Source organism: Lipophrys pholis, assembly GCF_963383615.2.
Source record: "Lipophrys pholis genome assembly, chromosome: 2".
NCBI classification, from domain to species: domain Eukaryota; kingdom Metazoa; phylum Chordata; class Actinopteri; order Blenniiformes; family Blenniidae; genus Lipophrys; species Lipophrys pholis.
The window spans coordinates 4,575,431-4,597,455 of record NC_137636.1 but is presented as its reverse complement, the minus strand read 5'-3'; the positions used below and the strand labels follow the sequence as shown (position 1 = coordinate 4,597,455).

The window sequence follows — 22,025 nt, the reverse complement described above, 5'->3', positions numbered from 1 at the left end:
TTTCATCAGGCGCCTGACCACACTTGGTTCCTCCAAAGAGAAGGAACCTTTCTAGGATGCATGAGGGTTCTGCAGAGTGAAATATTCGTGAGGGGTTCGGAATGTTTGAGGGTTCTTGAATTTTTCAAAGCTTCTCAAATGTGTCAGAATTTAAAAATATCTGATGGTTCCAAAGTTTGTGGAAGGTTCTATTATTGTTCAGGGTTCTAGAATATATGAGTTTTGCATAATGTGTCAAAGGTTCTAGAATTTGACAATGTTCTTAGAAAGTTTTCTTAGAGTTCCACATTGTGTGACAGTTTTATTATTCTGGAATTTGTCAAAAGTTGCAGGGTTTGTCAAATTCAAGGGTTCTAGAGATTTTCAGAATTTGTTAAAGGTTCTAGAATTTGTCAGGGGTCCTAAAACGTTTTTGAGTTCCACAATGTGTGAGAACTGTACGGTGTGTCTTTGTCAGAGTTCTTAAGTATGTGAGAGTTGTTCCAACATCCTGGAGTTCTAGAACATGTGAGAGTTCTCATATTTTTTGAAAGTATCACACTTTGCCAGAGTTCTAGAAAAGTTCTGCAGTACAGGAGGGTTCAAGAATGTATAATGGCTTTCGAAGTTGCCAAGTTTTATGTTTTGTCAGAGTTCAAGAAGATGTGAGAGTTCCACAACAGGTAACATTTTCTAGATTTTTCGTTGTTGTCGTTGATTTTTCGGAGTTCTGAATATTCTTGAGCATTCAGAGTGGAAGTTTTCATATCCACTTCGAATTTAGTTTTTGAAATCCATTGTACAGTGACTTTTACAGACTGTGTGTGTGTGTGTGTGCGCGTGTGCGTGTGTGTGTGCGTGTGCGTGTGTGTGTGTTGAGCTCATGAAAAATGTAGGAGGGTATCACGCTCTCACGCATTTACGCTTCAGGTGTCTGACGAATGCTTCGGCAACCTCAGTGAACCGGAGGGAAATGAAAAAGTGAAAAGTGGAGAGATGAGAGATGAGGAGAGGATTTGGACTGGAGGTGAAGAGGAAACCCAAAGATGAAGCAAGAGAACGACTGTTTGGATTCTGCAGTTTATCAGAGGCAGACTGTGGTCGCAGTGGTTCACACACACACACACACACACACACACACACACACACACACACACACACACACACACACACACACACACACACACACACACACACACACACACACACACACACACACACACACACACACACACACACACACACACACACACACACACACACGCGCACGCACACACACATCCTGCCATCTGGAGGTGTGTACATCCGGTCTGTATGAGGAAATAATTGTTTGTGCCTTGTGTGTTGTTTTTTTTTTTTGGTTTGTAATACGTCTTCAGTTTGTGCTTTTTGCGGCCAGATGTTTCTGCTTCTGGTCAAATCTGAAGCTCTAGAAGAAAGAGTCTGATGCTTTTCAAAGAGGAGTTCATCGAACCCTCTTGATGTGAATCTATTATAAATGACAGAATTGTAACTAAAGCTCCGGTATCATTATTATGCAGCAGTTGTTATTTTCTGAACTGATGAAGCAGAACTCTTTATGATTTAGTTTTTCATATTTCCTCCCACTTCCCTATCTCACACCCCCACCTCCACCCTCACCCCCACGATTTGATGCATTTCTACTGGTCAGTTAGTTGACGCAGGTCGCAGCAGCAGTCACCATCACCACAAATTTCTGACACTGTCAGAAATTTTTTTTTATATTGTCTTTGGTCACAAGACCATGACGTCCTTCAACCTTTCAAGTGAGATTCGTTCACATTGATTTGGTTGTTTTTTGTTTTTCAATGAATCTTTGCTGATGATATTTTTCTGTTTGTGACGTCCAAAAAAGCTCCCAGTGTCTGCAGGTTTCTTCCGCTAGTCTTCAATCGTATTGGCTGCATGACAGCCAGGTTTTGTTTTTCTTGTTTTCTCCTTGAGGGAAAGAGGAGAATCATCATTTAGGAGACGTACCACAGGATCAAATGGGAGGTAGTGCCCTTCCAGTTAGACTTAACAAGGTGTAAACCAGCTTCCTCCAGAAATCTATCAGTTTAAATTGTGAGGTGGGCCTTAGCCGTTGTTGCAGTGGCAATCACTTTCGTGAAGTAAAAGAAATTAGTGGTGAATAAACCTTTAATTATTTCATTAAAACACATATTTAAAACAAAATGATTTAAAGTGTAATGGACATGACTCATGACACGTGATCTAACCTCAGCTTCACCTAAAATAGTCAGTTACGTCAGTTTTAGTCCCTATAGAAGAGAAAATACTTTGTCAATCCGAGGGGGGAATTCCTGACAGTGCCGAGTGTGTCATGTGCCAGTGTTTTATCAGCTGCAGGTCCTCACCAGTATGGCTAAAACATACACACACACTCTTTGTCATTTCTTCAGTCAGCTCTCAGGTGAAGTCTCACACCTGAGTCATCGGAGACAGCTCGGGGTCGAGGACAGGTCACACGGTTTAGGTGTTGTCTGTCTGCGTGTGGCTGGTAACAAGCTGAGTGTGTGTGTGTGTGTGTGTGTGTGTGTGTGTGTGTGTGTGGGTGGGTGGGTGTGTGGGTGTGTGCATGCGTGTGTACTTTGCTGTAACAAAAGAGCTTTGACCTTAAAAACCTGTCTCACCTGGCAGCTCAGGATGTCACGCAGTGATGATGTCACAGTATGGGGACATTTTGGTAGCACAGATTATGGATCAGTGTGATCACAGTACGTCATCTTATTTTTGGATCTAAACAAAAAATATTTATTTTGCCGATAAGTGCCCTTGTATGACAGGAGTTTTATTTTATCTGTAATCACCTGACAATTTGAATTTCCTTCAAGATCATACATCCATCCAATGTTTTCCTCCAGAGTGTCTTGACTCCATGTTCTCCTGGGACTTGGTAGTTTTATGGTTGACAGTCACCGTGATAACAATCCAACTTGGTCGTCTGTCCATATGAATGTTCTCCCATTAATTATTCCGGTTAATGTTTACAGTGTATTGTTCTCTGCATGTATGTGTGGTTTCATCACAAAAACAACCAGCATCACCAACTCGTGGCCCAACGTGCATCTTCTTCAGCACTTCTGCATTTGTAATGGAAACAGATTCCCCAAAATGTTGCCGTGGAAATGTGGAACTTTTCTGAAACAAAAAAAGAGAAGATTTTTTTAGTTTATTAAGGAGGCATGAAAACATCTCCTGTCGTCTAACCTGATGAGCTTCTGTTTATGTTTGTGTGTGTGTGTGTGTGTGTGTGTGTGTGTGTGTGTGTGTGTGTGTGTGTGTGTGTGTGTACGTACTCAGCTCAGAGGAATGCTCCCTTCCAGCAGGGTGTGGGCTGCTGTTTGGTCTGTGGCTGCTCCGCGGGTGGAGGGTTAGTTAGAGACGGCTCTGCCTAGACTTGGCCTGGGCCGCCTCACTATCTGCACACACACACACACACACACACACACACACACACACACACACACGCTCGGCAGACAACACTGTGCCTTTGTGCTCTGCTGGTCTAACCCTGCGAGCTGCTGCTGGACTACAGCTGGAAGTGAGGAGGACGAGTCCATGTGGCTTTAAAAAGAGACGATTACAGATTATTCTACAGACAACAAGAAGGACGAGGATTAAAAAACAGACTTTAGGAGACGTTTAGTTTAGGAGAAAGTACTCACCGGTGATGCCAATCAATAAAATCCTCAAAAGAATGAGGAAACTGGATGGTGGATGGATGGATGATGGATGGATGGATGGATGGATGTTGTATTATAGATGGATGGCTGGACGGATGGATGATAGATAGATGAATGATGGAGACATGTTAGATGGATGGATGGATGGATAGATGAACGGATGGATGGATGACAGATAGAATAATGATGGACGGATAGATGGATAGATGATCGCTAGACGAACGATGGATAAAGGGATGGATAGACAGGTGGATGATAGACAAATGATGGATTATGGATGGACAAATTGATGAATGATGGACTGATGATGGATGGATGATAAGATAGATGGATTCCTGTTTGTGGAGTTTCTTTCTTTCAGAGTATGAAGTGATTGCATTTCCACTGGATGCAAACCGTGTGTGTGTGTGTGTGTGTGTGTTTGTGTTGACGACTTGCATGTGGAATATTTTCACTCATTCATCATTTGGATAGAGGGAAGGAGCATTAGCAGTAAAACCTAATGGTTCCCAGTCCTCCGCCGACTCTGCTGTTTGTCGTCTGGCCCAGCCGCTCGCTCGTCCGTCTGCTGGTTTCCTATTTCACCCTGGTTCTCTTCCTCCTCCTCCTCCTCCTCCTCCACGGCCCCCGCACACTTCAGCCGGATGATATCACTGAAGTCCACGGCGGGCCGCCCCTCTCTGTTCCCTCCACCACCTTTGTTAGAGACGTCTGATGGCTTTTCCAGAGAGAGTGGGAGGTGACTGGTGGAATATGTTTCGCCACATGAGCCTCACCACTGCAGGAATGCAGACACAGGCCAACGTTTGGACCCTGTTACTTTTTTTACTTTCTGTGATGAGAGAAGACGAGTAAACTGAAAAAAAACATGACTGGAAACTAGTTTTACTCTCAGGAAAATCTCCACCGTAATGTAAAACTGCCTCGAAAGTACAACCAGGCTGCAATTATTAGCTGAGGAGTACAAATCTCTGTAACTTCACTACAGTTACTAGTTCTTTAAAAACTAGTTGAGTTTTTAAAGAAGTTATAGAGTAGTTATAGAGTAGTTACCTCCCTCTGACTGCGTCCACTGCTCACTTTATCTTTAGTATATGGCTGCTATTCTTCATGAAAACTGAAAGTAATTGAGTCAAGTAACTAGTTACTTCTTTTAAAAGTATCACTGTCTCTAACTACTTACTGTACAAAGAGACGGGTTATTTCACTGTCTGTTCGCTGTAGCATCATCAGTTTGTTATTAGTGTATAAACAAAAAGTGAGTGACTATTTAAACCTATTAGGTTAAAACCTATTAACCTATTTAACCTTTAGAAGTACTGCATTTACTTACAAGTTACTCACAAAAAATGGTTTTTCATTAAGTCCACTGTTAGCACCCAGCAGGTGAATTATTCACATTGTCTTGTATTTACTAGTGACAGACTAGTTACCTAATTTTTACAGTGATTGAGTCTGGTGAGTAGATATTTATTTATAAAGTATCCTGAGTAAGTACTCTTCCATACTCCAGTGGTAGAAAAAAAACATCAAGTTATCTCAGTAATGTTAGAGATGTTCTCCCCGTATGCAGATGATGGTGTAGTAAATGTTAGCTACGTGTTTGTTGTCAGAAACACTGTTGGATTCAAAACAGGACAAACACTCTGAATCCTCCATTTCTGTTGTTCATCTACTCACTCGTGCACAAAAACAATTTACTACGACCAGAGGGATGTGTGTTTAAATGATCCGATCCCGAATTACCCTGAAGCCCCGTTTACGCGACAACTTTTTCAATGAAAACGCAAAAGTTTTGTTGTGTTTTGGGTGTCTTTTTTGAAGGAAAACTGTGCTCTGAGCCACTGAAAAGGCAACTTCTTAAAAATCGCTCCCAAGGTGAAACTTTTGGAATAACGCTCGGGCTCTGACCCTGAGTAGACAGCGGAAGCGCTGCGATCGCACATGTGCAACACCGCCATGGCAAATAGTTCTTCTGCTCATGTGTGGTTAGATGGACAATAACAAACATGGCGGTCCCCAGAGTGGCATCACGCCCAGTCTATATTCTAGTTCTATAGTCTATATTGGTAGATTTATAGTTGACAGTCACCCACCCACACATTGTCGTGTAAACGGACATCATTTTCAAGAGCTTTCCTGAAACAAAAATGCAAAAACTATGTATTTTCACTTGAGTTGTGTAAATGGGTCTGAATTATGTAATTCTGTCGCCTCTGCTGTTGCTAAACTACAAAATTTAGTTTACCATAATTTTAGAGCGGTTATTATATTTTCCCAGCATGTTGCTCTGTACACACTTCTGTCGGGAGTAAATTAATTCACCAACAGTTGAACTTGAATATTAAAAAAACAAAAAAAAACGTGAAGCAGAAAGAAGCCAGTGTGAGTTTCCTGCAGATCCTCTGGAACGATTTGTCTCTCCTGGTGTTGTTGTTGGAGTGTCACACACTGCAGTCGGTCTGTGGGTCCGGCCTCCACAGACTTTATGAAAGGCACAAAGGCCATTTCAGCCATACGCCCCCACCGTCCCTACACCCCCCCCCCCCCCCCCCCCCCCCCCGCCCGGTGGGGTGGGGATTGTGGGGCAGACGGAGGAGGGGCTCGGTCACAGACACTGTGAGCCGCTCTGAGCTGTGCAGACAGGCTGCCGGTCCTTTTGTCCAGCAGCACCCTCCTTTCTTTATCCATCAGCCACTTTGTCCTCGCCTGCTGTGCCCTCAGAGGACAGATTGTTGCTGCAGCGTCTCGTGTTTACATGCTTTCACAGTGATGTCCTTCTAGTTTATCAACACTTTTTATTTTTTTTTCCAATCAAACCTGCCAAATTTGGTGATTTTTAAATACAACTAATTTGCAGTCTTGTGCAAAATACAATACAGAAAACTCTTGAGCGCATCTGTGAAGAAGTTGACACATTTTCATTATTACGTTCGGATTTATGTAGAAGTGATTTGTTTACTTCGGCCCCATTTACATGACAATGTTTTGACCATGCTATGAAAGTTTTGCTTTTTCTTTTCAAATGGTTGCCATGTCAACAGGCGCTTATTCAGAAAAAACCTATTAATACAATACATTAATGCTTGTAAAATGTGTTCTTGAATTACCTTTATTTAGCCAGGAGAACCACATTGAGATTAGAAATCTCATTTACGAATGTGTCCTGGAGAGCTGGGGGGTCCGAGGGTCTTGCTCAAGGACCCCCAGTGCATGTTTTTTTGACTTGAGTTCTTGATTTTAGAAGTTAAAGAAAATTAGAAGTTAGTACTTCTTGTAGGCTACTTTCAATTTTCTCTGTCTTTCTGCGATTTGTTAATTATGTTCACATAACTGTATTATTGAAGTGTTAGCATTAGCTGAGCTGTTAGCACTGTGTGGCTCAATGTATTGATTTACTGATTAACGCCCCAGGTACACAACAACAAAAAGGAATGTAACGGCAAAACTTTAGTTCCGTTTCGGGGGTCCGTTTACACAACAGCGTTGCTCGGAGGCACTGCAACCATCAGTTTGTCATACCAGCTCCCAAGGTGGAACTTTTCTTTGACACTTGCGAATTCCTCCGGCCGCAGAGACCGCTGGAGGCTACAGAGCGCCGCGCGTGCACGCCACCACTGTGCTAAATAGTATTTCTGCTCATGCGTAACAAACATGGCGGCCTCCGTAGTGGAGGTCTGTATTGTAGTTTTATAGTCGATATTGATAGTTTTATAGTTGAGATTCTCCCCTAATGGCAAGTAATTTGTCACACAAATATCTGGTACTCTCGATTTTGTTAAAGTTGCCAGTGTATAGTTCTCTGCATACATATGTGTGTGGTTTCATTGCAAAAAACAACTAACAGCGCCACCTTGTGGCCTCGTATGATGACTACATCCATTTCAGTGTCTCTCGCGTAACTTTTCTGAAATGAACGAGGTGTTGCTACTTGGAGCGTTGTCGTGTAAACAAGTTAGTTATCAGTTAATGGAAGGAAGATGCTCTAGAAGCTGAAACAGCCGAGATAAACCACCGACACACGGACAGCTCTTAAAGAGGAACTAACTGCTATTTTATCATGCTAATCTCAATCGCAGCTACTCTGGATACAGGCTAATGCTAATGCAACTTCCAACGTAACAACTTTCATGTCGGGTGAGAATTGAGTTAACGAATACTGCGGCCTTCATCGTCTATTAAACAGGACTTAAACAAAACTAACAGCTGTATTTTTGATTTGTACTGAAGCTAACGGCTAGTTCAGTGAGCAGGACGGAGCGAGACAGCAGCTCTGCGACCACAAATGTGACGAACCACAAAACCTCTGTGTGCTACTCTGTAATACTAACAAGTTACTAGGAGTTCATAGTAGTATTGCTAGTTCATGATACTTCGTTCCGTCACTGCTCATACCTTTAAACTAAAATAGTTTGGAAGAAGTTAACTTTAAGGAGGTCAGTTTCTGGAGCTCAGATGTTGATGATCAGTGTGTGTGTGCGTCCAGCCTTAACACACACACACACACACACACACACACACACACACACACACACACACACACACACACACACAGAGTGTGTATGTTTGTGTCTGTGAGCGTAGCAGGACATGCCCCACAGTGTTTGTTTTTCCCCCCCATTCCACCCCCGGCTTAGTGTAGCTCAATCTGCTGTCTGAGTGTGTTCAGTGAGTCAGCCCAAAACACACAAATCTACAATAATCTGCACAATCACTCACCTCAGCACAGTGTGTGTGTGTCCGTTAGTTCATCTTGACATCACTCTGACTTGAATAAATGCTCCCACAGAATCCTATTAGATATTATATCGTTACAAAAAAAATATCTTATAAGTTTAAAGTTTTCGTACACTTAACAAAATTGTCACTCTGAATTGACTCAAATGTGGCCGCTGCATGGTATTTCAATATGTATAAATAACAATGTCATCTACGTACAAGATTATTATTAGTATCAGTGTTATAATATAGATTAGTGATATATTCTATACCAACATCAGTATTCATATACATTTTAATTCTAGTATTTTGAGTAAAGGGGTAGGAGTAAATAAGTTTAATAATAATAATAATGATAATGATAAGAACTATTATTATAATTATTATAAACATAATAATGGATTTATTTATATTTTTAATTTGATCAATTAAAGAAGTGAATGAATGAAGATCTGGCAACTTCAGGAATTAAATAAATGAAGCAAACAGAGACTCTAATTGTTGATAATATTGGAAAAGTTTCCGAAAATCGCTGGAAGACGTAGACGCGCACCAACATTTCACCTCACAAATCTCCAGACTGGACTTCAGTGCTGCTGTCTCATTTCAACTTCTGACTGTCAGATCATCTCAGGATAGCACAGTTTAACATTTCTCCATCGCGTCAACGTTTGTCCGAGGACTCGTTCAGAAACTGATGATCTGAAGTGAGAAGAGACAGATTGAGATGGATTTTCTCTTCCAGTGAATCTGTGTCAGAACGATTGTGCTCAATGACCCGAAACTGAAACCTTTACACACACACACACACACACACACACACACACACACACACACACACACACACACACACACACACACACACACACACACACACACACACACACACACACACTCTCTTTCATTGATTCTCTGGTGCATGTTGAGTATTTCCAGGCTTTTTCCAGGTTAACTTTTTAATCTGTCAGTTCCTGTTGTGTCAATGTGCGAGATAATTATATTATATCATATCAATATATCATAACAGTATCCTAACAGTTCCTACACAGTTTTGATAACATGAGCCACGTCGAGAAATAGTTCAGCCTGTATCAGTGGCTTTGGTATTGAATAATAATCACACGTTTCTTTCATATTTTAAACCCTGTCCTTTTGATTTTCTATGAATGCACAGTGTATGGAAACATTACTTATTGCAGTTGAGTTGGTATTTGGCGATTTGAAATGCATGCTGATATGGAACTTTGCGTTTTCACTGGAAACATTGTCTTGGCTTTAAAACCAAGTGGAATTATCGCGCAAGTCTCCACATAAACGATGTCAAGCAAATCTGAATGCAGCTGGCACAAGCATTTAGTATTCCCTCACAGTGCTGTGTAACAACACTAACTGACCTGCACACATTTACAGTTTAAGTCCAGGGGTTGAATTTGATTTCAGCTCAATAAAGTCATAGCACTGGTTTCTGAGTGTCGACCCTCACATGCCGCACATGTGCAGATCCGCTATTGAACCTATTAGTGACTCACGGTTACTGAAACTCTTTCTTTGTGATCTTGTGACTGGAAATCTCTGAAAAGCTGCTGCAGTGTGTGGAACTCTGTGCCCACACGTTCATACCAGGAACGTCTCATCAGTCCTCTCTGACCGTCACACACATCTTCTGGGACTTCTTCTGTCCCATCGCGGAACATGAGTCATTCCGCTCTGGAGATGTTCGTGCACACTTTTAAAGCGTGTTTGAAACGGAAAAAAAAAAAATTGCTTTCTTTCAAATTTTTACCATTTGGTTGCTTGACTGGATCGGGGCCCAGTTTTGGCCCCCAGGCCTCATGTTTGACGTCTACTCTACATCTACTCGTCAGGTTTCCTCATAAACTGTGTGAATGTGCATTTTTCCCTCTGCAGAACATGCAGCGTCAAGCAAAAGAAAGTTGAGGCGTCCACGTCATGCTGCAGGAGCCTTTCACACGCTTCTCTTTTTCCATGACTAACCTCCGAAACATGGATGGAAACTGCTTTTAGTGGTAATGATGGAGGCCCTCAGGTCCCCGCTGGGGACGAACGTGCATGTTTAAGACGTACATTGGAAGCACGTTTCATCAAATCCTTTCACTAATCATACATATCAAGGTTTTTATTATTATTATGATTTTTAAAATGTCTTTTGTCTGAAGAACTGCATTTGTTGTCAATGAGGAACTCATAGGAACGCAAAAGTTACCATAAAAGAGGTGCAAAGTGGATTTTTTTATGATGAAAATATTCCTGCCAAGTCAAAAATTCAAAACAACATTGATTTTGATGGATTATATTCTAAGCGATGACAGTTCACATGAAGAATTATCTTAAACTTTAAGTCTTCATGTAATTAGTCTTCATGCTTGGTCATGATTTGGTTGAAGAATTTGTTTTGTGGTTTCATGCATCGTAACTAATCACATTTAACTGATCATGACTACCACTTATAAAGATTTCTATTGGATCTGATTGGCCCCGTCCGGTCGGTTGAAGCGGTGTCACCATATTTATGATCTGAGCTAAAGAAACCCAACAGGCTCAGTCGGTTTCCAGATCAGTACTGATGGTCTTGCAGGTAATTGTGGATGTGGGATCATGTGCAATTAGTGCAAAACTAACTGAGGCCACAACGTTTTCAATTGAAAACGTAAAACTGTAGTTATGTGTTGGGGGGCCTGTTTACACGACGGCGGTGCTCGGAGGCACTGAAAACACAACTTTTTGAAAACGCTCCAACTCGGTTTCCGTTTCTGCAGCGAAAAGCGTAAAAGCGTTGCGTCTTCACTTTCTGACCGACAAAAGATAAAAGTGTCGACTGAGCTGATGATGGAAGTCGTCAACACATCCGGGTTTGGGATCCTGAGCTTCTCTCCGCCACCGTCTTGGTCCTCCAGCTGAATGCGTCTGAAATGTTGCTGGTACATTATGTACCGTTTGCTAATTCGCCCCCCACTTCCCCCATCCTTCTACTGCTTTTACAACACAGAGGCGGTGAATGAAAGCTTTGCCATGAAAAATTGAAGCAGCCTCCTTTCCTTGATGGATGTATAATGGCTGACCCAGATGAGGCAGTGTGGAGCTCTGCAGGAGCTGGACATGGTTGACCTTGTTTTTATTCAGAGGTAGATATTTGCCCTTCTGAGGGGGCTTTAGTTTAAGCCTTTGACCCTCACTGAGTGTGTGTGTGTGTGTGTGTGGGAGGGAGGCGCATATAGAGGCAACATATGCTGCCATTGCTACTTGCGTAAGATGACGAGTGTGTGTTTTTCCATTTTTTGTTTTTTTTTCATGGGTCATTGTACTCTGAGATTGCAGGCAACAACCTCATTATGTCAATGTGCAGCGTCAAACTGCTGCCGCTCGCTCCGCGGCGGCCTCAATCAGCATCCCGCCCGCAGCATTGTGTTGCAGATGAGTGCAGATGTTACACAACACAATGAACTGCTGTTACACGTACAGTAATCCCACTGCCGGTTAGTTATTATTAGACAGAAGCTCATAGCCAAACAGCTGGGACCCTCGCCAGGAGTAAACACCACACGGAGTGTTTTCAGGTCACGGCTTTGTGCAGAGTGTGTGTGTGTATGCTCCCTCATCACCCACAACTCTCAAACTATTTAAAACTTTTCATAGAATGTCAGGCTTCATGATGTTCTGCACATGATCAGATATTACAGTTTTTGGGCTCTATAGACCATATAGGACAGAACTTTTCACTGTGAAATAGACAAAAGAAGCTTAAGTGTAAAACCATGAGAAGAAGAAAAGAAACATTATTAATCCTGGAAAATTAGTTAACTACACATACTAGGAGCCTGGGACTCGATCCTGTGAACCTCCAAACACATGTTCACGTCCCGAAACACCACCAATTTTTTCTTTCCACTTATGTCTTTTTATCCAAATGTCTCTTATAAATTAAAAGCATTAGACCAAAGCAGTTTCAGTTCAGGGGCCACAAACACCACAATTTTGTTCTGAGTCGGCCTTACCGGTAAAAGAGTGCTATTATAAGTTTCAAATTTAAAACAAAAACGCAAAATTTATAATTTTTTACTTCAAGTGTTGCCATCTAAATTGGGTCTTAGCTTCAAGTAATCTGGAGGGAAATGCAGTTAATATGTGGAAGTTGTCACAATCAAAATAAAAACACAGAACATGCAAAACAATAACAGAGGAAATTCCAAAAATGTTTGATGCTTAAACTGAATGCACAAAAGGAGGATTTCATGTATTTTTAGCTCAAATTGATTAAAATCCATCAGAATTTCAGACAGAAAGTTGCTGATTGATGCTGATTGTTTCTGCTTCTCGCTCTCTTCCTGTCTTCAGGTCTCTGGATGGCCGCCTGCAGGTTTCCCACAGAAAAGGACTCCCACACGTCATCTACTGTCGCCTGTGGCGCTGGCCGGACCTACAGTCCCACCACGAGCTGCGAGCGTTGGACCTGTGCGAGTACGCCTTCCACACCAAGAAGGATGAAGTGTGCGTCAACCCGTACCACTACCAGAGAGTGGAGACCCCCGGTATGGAACTGTTCCCCTCAGACCTGCAGCCAGTTAGTCCTTCCAAACTGTAAATTTACTTCGGTGCTCCACCAGTGATTGATGAAAATCCTGCTCAGCACCTGTTTTCTCCTGTTCGAGCTGTAAAACGTTCTCCGGGAGCTACGATGGCTTCAGAGCTGAGCGTCATCAGTGAAACTGTGGAACTGAAAGTAGAAGTGTGTGTCTTCAGCGTGTCAACAAGGGGAAACGAATAGACATTAAGAAGTGAAAGTCCTAAAACTGACTCTTGTGGAACACCTTTGGTTATCGCAGATCTTTTTGCTTGATGAACGATTTCAATTCAGATTTTTGCCCTTTTCATCCAGTCAATTCCTCTTTTATTTAGAATTTTTTTTTTCCAAGGCACATTTTTATAGCCTTGTTTTTATCGTGGGGGTTTATAGCATATTTTTCTCATAAGTCATTGCACATGGCTCATTTTATAGTCGAATTTCTAATTACTTCCTTATTATGAAAGAGCTGCACCACATGTGTTTATTTCCTTCACATGTGAAATGAATTTCTGAGGCTACATTGTTAGTTGGGAGCGTCAAACATACGGCTTGCAGACCAAAACAGGCCCGAGGAATGACTTTATGAAGTCACCCAAAATCTTTTTATAATAATTTCTTAATTTAATCAATGAGAAATGTTGCATTTTAGGCCTCATTTACGCAACAACAATTTCAAGCGAAAGTGGAAAACTCTCCTTATGTTTTGGGTGTTCGTTTTCACAGCCACTGAAAAAGCAACTTTTTGAAAACAGCTACCAAAATGGAATTTTTGAAAATGCTCCAACTTTTCTTAAACTCTGCTCCTGCACCTGCACCTGCGCACTACGACCATAGTAAATAATTCTCCTGCACATGCTCAGTCGATGGACAATAACAACAATGTTTTCTCTGTGATGTCATGACTTCCAGTCCATATTCTCCTGGGACTTGGTAGTTTTATTTTGACAGTCACCGTAATAACAATCCAACCTGGTCGTCTGTCCATACGAATGTCTGTGAATTCCAATTGCTAATGTTTTCAGTGTATTTTTCTATGAGACTATGTTTGTGTGGTTTCATTACAAAAACAACCAACAGCACCAAGTAGTGGCCTTACATGAAAAAACAGGCATTCTTTGAAAATGCCTTTTTCCTTGAAATGATCCTTAGACACGACACAGACGATGAGGATCTGCGGGACTGAAAGCTTGCCTAACGTCATACCAGCAATGTAGTATTAGCTTGGAAAGCAGTGAAGAAGAAGTTATTAAAATGTGTAGAAGGTTCCCGAAACGCTTTCCCCTGAGAAGTGACCAAGATTAGATAAGATAGGAGGAACACTTTAGCGGACCGAATTTTTGAAATATTTATCTTTGTAGGTTATATTTCTTTCATTTGACTGGTTAGATGTACTTTTAGCTGTATCACTCCAGTTCTCAGGAATCGTTTGCACGGTGTGTTTATGTCTTGACTTGTCCCCCCCCCCCCCCCCCCCCCCCCCCCAGTGCTCCCACCAGTGCTGGTGCCCAGACACATAGAAATCCCCAGTGAGTTCCCTCCTCTGGATGACTACAGCCATTCAATCCCTGAAAACACCAACTTCCCCGCTGGCATCGAGCCTCAGAGCAACTACATACCAGGTACCAGCTCAAGATGCACTTTACAGAGCTGTGTGTGATGAACGGATGATAATCGGTGGTTTTTGTTGCTCAGAAACACCGCCGCCGGGCTACCTCAGTGAGGATGGAGAGACCAGCGACCACCAGATGACACACAGCATGGACACCAGCTCCCCAAACCTGTCCCCAAACCCCGTCTCACCCACTCACAGTAACCTAGGTGAGAAGTGTTGGTGTGTGTTTTGTTGTTTACCTATCGGCATGAGGAACACGACCTCCGACGTGTCTCACACTCTGGGGACAAATTCTCTTGTGGGGACTTAAACATGGTCCACACAAGAAAAGAGCGTCACAATCAATAGAGGACATCCTCTTGGTGTTCCTGGTTCACAATTTTTATGTAGCAACAACAATTTATAACTTTGTGTGTGTCACACAGTGCCCCCGGGGGTCGGTCCTGGTACAGCCGTTTGTGAATCATCAAAGTTTTCTTCATGTAATATATTTTTGGGGTTGTTTTGCACTGTTGAGTACTCAAACCTGATTGTACACTGATCCATTAGGGACTACGAGTTATTGCCACAGAAACAGTTAGACATAAGGAATTCAATAGAAAATTCATAGTTAGAAAAGTATAGATACATATATGCATACTGGAAAAAAGGCAATATGAGTATTGAACTTGTGGAGTGAAAAAATGCATTGTAGGTTATTTAAACACAATAATACAATTCATTTAAATAATTTGCTTTTACCCCTGGAGGGATAAAATCTGGCATACTTCTGAATATTTATCTCCCCAAGGAATTTAATATCTACTTTGAAAATAAACTATAAAGAATCTGGTCATGATTGAGACACATATTGAGCTATGTTTAAAAACAAAAGACTCGTTTTGAGGTTTTTACGTTATACTATGGTTGGTGTTAGGAAAGTGGTTAAAGAAAGGCTTGGGAATAAAACTTTCCCTTAAAAATTGAGTTTCCATCTGGAATGTTACGGTATTTTTTTGGATCAATCATGCTTTGAGGTCGGAATAACTTTAGGAGTATGTACAGGGTAGGGTGGTTTTTTTTATTTTAGGATTTGAGTCTGCAGGAAATGAATGTAAGTCAATACAATGTCCCAGAAGCCACCAAAATACAACATTTGTGCATTTGTGTACTTTTTATCTACCTACCTTCTTACACACACACACACACACACACACACACACACACACACACACACACACACACACACACCACACACACACACACACACACACACACACACACACACACACACATACACACACACACACACACACACACACACACACACACACTTCAATGGTGCATCAGCCCGGTGGGAATTCTGTGTTTGATTTGAGGAAAGCAGGTGATGAAAGAAGCCTTTGTCTTCTCACCATGAGCGCTAACGTCAATAACAACATCCTACGTTTATCCCATCTGGACACAAGTGTGTGTGTGTGTGCGTGTGTGCGTGTGTGTGTGTGTGTGTGTGTGTGTGTGTGTGTGTGTGTGTGTGTGTGTGTGTGTGTGTGTGTGTGGGTGTGTGTGTGCGCGCGTGCCTTGAGCCTCCACTGAGGATCGAGTTTCCACATTTTCTCTGGTAAAAAGTTTCTGGGAAACGGCGCATGGCTTTGACATTTGTGACGCCAGCTCTCCCGAATGTTTTTCTTCCCTCTGCAGCCACCTCAGCCCCCTTTTCCCCCCATATGTCATCATTTCAGCCTCCTCTATCATTGTTCCTCATCTGTTTTTGTAATTGCACCCTTTTATCATCTATTATGTCTTTTTTTTAGAAATAAAATGAAGAATTCTGTTTCCAAGTGATCCGTTAAAAGCTCATCTAGTTGTAGTATTGCCCTCCTTTCTGTACTTCAGAGGTTTTCATTCTGCAGGAATGAGGTCGCTTCAAAGCTTTGGTCCACTCAAAAGTAGATTTGTGGACCAAAGACTTTGACAGCGGACCTACATTCTAACCATGTGACCCTGCTGAAGTACCAGAAAGCAGTGTCGAAGATGGATGGATGCTTTTTAAAGTGTGAGACAGACCTGAGCTTCACATCCAGGCTCTTTTTCCCAGCAGGACTTTTCCCTTTAAATCCTGAAGAAAAAAAAAAAAAAAGAAATACCTGGAAGACGAATCAATTATTTACTGAATTAATTTTACCGTATGCTCAAGACTATATGTTACACTGACTTAGTGGTTTTGCTGCTCATGTGACTCATATGGAAAACCAACTAATAAATCAAAATGACTGAAGCCCGGCGCACACTGCAGGATAATTGGGCCTGTTTTTGTCCTGATCTCGCCTCCCGAGCATCGGGAGCACAGGCCCGATTGTCAGATGTCTGCAAAAAATATCGTGTCTGATCTTCCTGTGGTGTGGGGAGTGTTGAGAGTAATTTTATCCAGTTCGATCCACTCGGAAGGTTTCGGAAAGAGAGATCATAAATAATGAACATGTTCAATATTTGCGATGAGAAATCCTGTAGTGTGTGTTCTGCTCAAGAGGAGCCGAGCAGCGTGATGTCATGAGTGGCGGGATGAAAACCAACCAGGCTGAAAGCAGCACTGCTGCTGCAGCCAAAGCCAGAAAGTTCCCGACTTGTTAATACCTGACTTCATGAGATTATACGATATTAATTCATTGGACAATATAAGTGAACCTGCACGGTGCTGTGATCACTCAGTTTTACTTTATTATTGCTCACTGCTTCTTTAAATTTATATTTTCCATTAATTTGTTTTGAGGCTGTTTCCACTGGGTGAATGCATTTCGTGTTGGAATATTAATTCATCACTGTGACGGCAGAGTAGATGTGCGCTCCATAAATTCATGTTTCTGCAGTTATATCAGTCGTGACCTTTATTAATAACCTCATTATTACAGATAAACCCTCGTGGAACTAAACAGACTTGGGAACAAGTCAAGAACAAGAACAGAAACATCCTTCAAAGCCTCAGTGACCAGGATTTATTTTATTATGTCAAAAAGATGGCTCTCAACACTCCGTCTCCGCTCTGAGGATTCCAAGTCAAGTCGTCTGTATTTATAGACTATTTAAAACCGTTGTGGCTGAAGCCAAAGTGAGTAGACAAAAATAAAAATGACAACAGAAGAGTAAAAACGATCTATGGTGAAGAGCCTGAAACTCTGCTGAGGAATCAGTTAGTGTGTGTTGAGCTCTTTAGTCACTCCACACACTAACAGCTCAGAAGAGGAAGATCTTATGTGACCATAAACTGTGTGGTCTCTTGATCTGTGAAGATTTAAAAAAATCCTGTAGTGTGTGCCGGCCTTTAGACTTATGCGTGTTTTTTTTACTCTTTGTGACTTTTTGACAGATACGACTAATTCTCAGGTGCATCTTTTAATTTGGAAAATATGCTAAGTGTAATCATATATTAGAAATGATAAAATAAGCATTTGTGAAATTCCAGATAGCGTTTCAGGTACGAATGTTGTTATTATTATTATTATTATTATTATTATTATTATTATTATTATTACAATATCAACATTAGCAAATGATCTCATTTAGACTAAATTATTTTCCCCACACATTGTATTATTTACTCTCCGCAAATTTAAAATGACAAAAAAATATGAAAGAAGAGTGAGACTGAGGCCCAGTTTACACGACAGCATTTCAAGGGAAAATGCATAGTTTTTGCACTTTCATTTCAGAAAAGATTTGCAATTACACGACAATGTTTTGAAAACGTCTGATTCCAAGGAAGCAGCAGAAACATTGAAAACCATGTAGTAAACATACCAGGCCACAAGTTGGCACCTTTGCTTGTATTTGTAATAAAATCACAGCGTTTCATAAAAGTTGCCTATTCCTCTGTTTCCATGGAGTCGGGAGTCGTTTTCAAAAAGTTCCTCCTTTAGAGCTCATTCCAAAAAGTTGGGTTTTCAGTGACTCTGAGTACTCTTGTCGTGTAAAAGGACTCTCAAAATGGTACCAAAGTTTTCCCTTGTAGTTGAAGATATTGTTGTGTAAACAGGACCTGATTTACAGAAAGTGTGCAACTCGGGTCAGTAGTTCAAATCCGTACATACAAACCAATAAATACACGCTGACAAAAACATAATTTTTGCTCCAACTTTCACTGGCGAAGGTAAATATTATATTTCAGTCCTAATGCTGATGTGAGACTATTCGGGAGGTCACACAGAAAACTTTTGAACCTCTAACCTACATTTTTATGTTAAATACCCTTCCTGCCTTTTAAAGCGTTGTTGTGAATATATGCAGCTTATACTGACTTCCTGGCAATGTGTTATCATTAGTGTAGTGATATGACAGAAAAAAAGCAAATTGAAGTAAACCAAAGCTCAATATGACTTTTTTGGGGGGGGGGGGGGGGGGGGGGGGGGGGTATAAGGTATTGTGGTTGTTGGTCACTCCTGTGACGAGTCGTACTTCTGGTTTCCTGGAGACCTGGAAACCGGCCACAGTGTTCCTGGTGTGTGTCTGGAGATAATCTTTGTGAGATGCCGGTGCAGCCTCTTTATCTTCCTCCCATGTCGGTTCCATTAAAGCTGTCTGTCCCTCCGTCAGACCTCCAGCCGGTGACGTACTGCGAGCCGGCCTTCTGGTGCTCCATCTCGTACTACGAGCTGAACCAGCGGGTCGGAGAGACTTTCCACGCCTCGCAGCCCTCGCTGACCGTGGACGGCTTCACGGACCCGTCCAACTCCGAGCGCTTCTGCCTGGGCCTGCTGTCCAACGTCAACCGCAACGCCGCCGTGGAGCTGACACGCAGACACATCGGTATGACACGCAGCCCCGAACTGGCGACAATCAGCCTCAATATTATGACCACACGAGGGTCTGTAGGTGTTACAAGTAGACAAATGGAAACAACATCTCTGACCACTGGGCGGGGGTCTGCTCCAATCAGGATTTATTTCTTCATGACCTGGGTGGACAGGTGTGTGGGCGTGGCTTACCAGGGGAACACATGATGCATGATGGGAACAATGTGAAGCCTCTGCTGGGAAGCGTTCAGTCCTCCATCAGGTGCATGTTACCAAGACATGGAGCATTAATGTGAGGAATGTAATATATCTAAGGGGACAACTTTTGATTAGTTCTGTATACATGTCAGAGACATTCTGCACTTTCTGGACTCCTTTTGAATGTAATTTGCACATGTTTGTACTTACATTGGACACAACCACATTAAATATGTGAGTATTTTGAACCAGCGATGACTGTAGTTGGGTTGTATGGGTAGTATGGGTTGGACATGTTTGGACTTCTGAATTGTTTTGTTTTCGGAAAAATGATTTTATAATATATTTTATAATAGTTTTGTCCATAGTTGGCATTAGTTGTGATTGTATTTCAAACCAGTTTTTAAATTGATAATTCAAGAGTAAATTCAGGCAAATTTTTGAGTCATTTTAAACAGTTTTATTTGTTCACTTGACCTCCAAATTACCAGAGCTCAATCAAATGCAGCATTTGTGGGATGTGCGGGACAAACATTGTGCTCCATGGAGGCTCCACTTCACAGCTTCCTGTGTCAGGAACCACAGAAAAACCTTCAGAGCTCTGCCAGTGATCTGCAGGTGGTCATAATGTTGTGGCTGGTCGGTTTCTTCCCCCTGTGTTCGTGGTGTGAGCTCCATGTGTTGGTCTGGGTGTTCTCTTCAGGCCGAGGCGTGCGGCTCTATTACATCGGAGGGGAGGTGTTCGCAGAGTGTCTCAGTGACAGCGCCATCTTTGTCCAGAGTCCCAACTGTAACCAGCGGTACGGCTGGCACCCGGCCACCGTCTGCAAGATCCCTCCAGGTGTGTGTGTGTGTGTGTGTGTGTGTGTGTGTGTGTGTGTGTGTGTGTGTGTGTGTGTGTGTGTGTGTGTGCGTGTGTGTGTGTGTGTGTGTGTGTGTGTGTGTGTGTTTGTGTGTGGAGAGTGCTCTGCTGATCGCAGGGTAAAGTGATCAGGTGATGTTTGTTCTCTGACGGATCGTCCCGGGCCTGATGTTCCCCTCAGGGTGTAACCTGAAGATCTTCAACAACCAGGAGTTTGCAGCTCTGCTGGCTCAGTCCGTCAACCAGGGCTTCGAGGCCGTTTACCAGCTCACCAGGATGTGCACCATCCGCATGAGCTTCGTCAAAGGCTGGGGGGCCGAGTACAGGTGAGGAGCAGCCACACACACACACACACACACACACACACACACACACACACACACACACACACACACACACACACACACACACACACACACACACAGAGGAAAATAATAAAACCTCGAACAAAAATATTTGAATAATTAATTAAAGTTATCACAGAAGCAGTTTGCATTTGATGAATTGTTGATTTTATGGGTAAAGTGTAGATCCTGAATGTGGCGGGTCCCGGGTTCGACTCCCCGCTGTGATCATCTGGTTGAGACTGTGGTGGAAGTTGACTTTCTGTGACGGAGAGCAACTTTAAAAGCAGATATCAAGTCTGAGGCTGAGACGATAGAAGCAGACTGTGAAGCCCCTCAGAGCCCCTGGTGTGTGTGTGCGTGCGTGTGTGCGTGCGTGTGTGCGTGCGTGCGTGCGTGCGTGCGTGCGTGCGTGTGTGTGCGGGCCTGAGCTGGCACTGCAGACTATTTTTAAACAAACACACATGTGCTGTGTCAGAAAGAGATGTCAGACTTTCCCTCTTCTGTCCCGCCCTGTTTTCCACAGTCTGACTCACTGATAGTAAGAGAGGAGGAGGAGGAGGAGGAGGAGGAAGAGGAGAGAGGAGGAGGAAGAGGGTAGATGATTGGCTGGAGGGTTTCCACAGAGGAGAAAGCTCCAGCAGGAGCAACACTGACATGTGGAGACACTTTAGAAACAGGATTCAGGTTACTGGAGCAGATCGGCCCTCCTCCTCTTCCTCCTCTTCCTCCTCTTCCTCCTCTTCCTCCTCTTCCTCCTCTTCCTCCTCTTCCTCCTCTTCCTCCTCCTCCTCATCTTCCTCCTCCTCCTCCTCCTTCACTCTCTCTCTTTATTGTCTAGTTTAAACTTTTATTTATACCTTCTTCATTCACAAAATCAACCAAGATTAATTCCAACAGATAGAAAGTGAAGAGTCGTATTTATTGTGTGTGTGTGTGTGTGTGTGTGTGTGTGTGTGTGTGTGTGTGTGTGTGTGTGTGTGTGTGTGTGTGTGTGTGTGTGTGTGTGTGTGTGTGTGTGTGTGTGTGTGTGTGTGTGTATCTCGACTCTCATGTGTCTGATATGTTGCAGCTCTCGCTTCACAGTGAGAAGGTCGTGGGTTCAAATCCCGGCCGGCCCTGCTCAGATATTTGCCCCCCTGCTGTGTTTTCTGCCTCCGCTGAGCGTCTGAAGTGTTTCACACTCGCCGGACTCTGGGTTTTTGGAGATCTTTGAGTTTGCCGAGAGTTTACCTTCCGCCTCTTGATCTGCCCCC

General features: G+C 42.6%; 1 protein-coding gene across 1 annotated transcript in view; it reads left to right on the top strand.

The window, feature by feature from the left end:
• The window catches only part of smad3a (SMAD family member 3a), a 31,333-nt gene that overhangs the window by 6,818 nt on the left and 2,490 nt on the right, over positions 1-22,025 (top strand). Inside the window, exons 2-7 of the mRNA XM_080458416.1 lie at positions 12,759-12,952; positions 14,472-14,606; positions 14,680-14,805; positions 19,166-19,378; positions 20,267-20,404; positions 20,607-20,751. Coding sequence (XP_080314542.1) covers positions 12,759-12,952; positions 14,472-14,606; positions 14,680-14,805; positions 19,166-19,378; positions 20,267-20,404; positions 20,607-20,751 — 951 coding nt within the window. The remainder of the gene's footprint in view (positions 1-12,758; positions 12,953-14,471; positions 14,607-14,679; positions 14,806-19,165; positions 19,379-20,266; positions 20,405-20,606; positions 20,752-22,025) is intronic.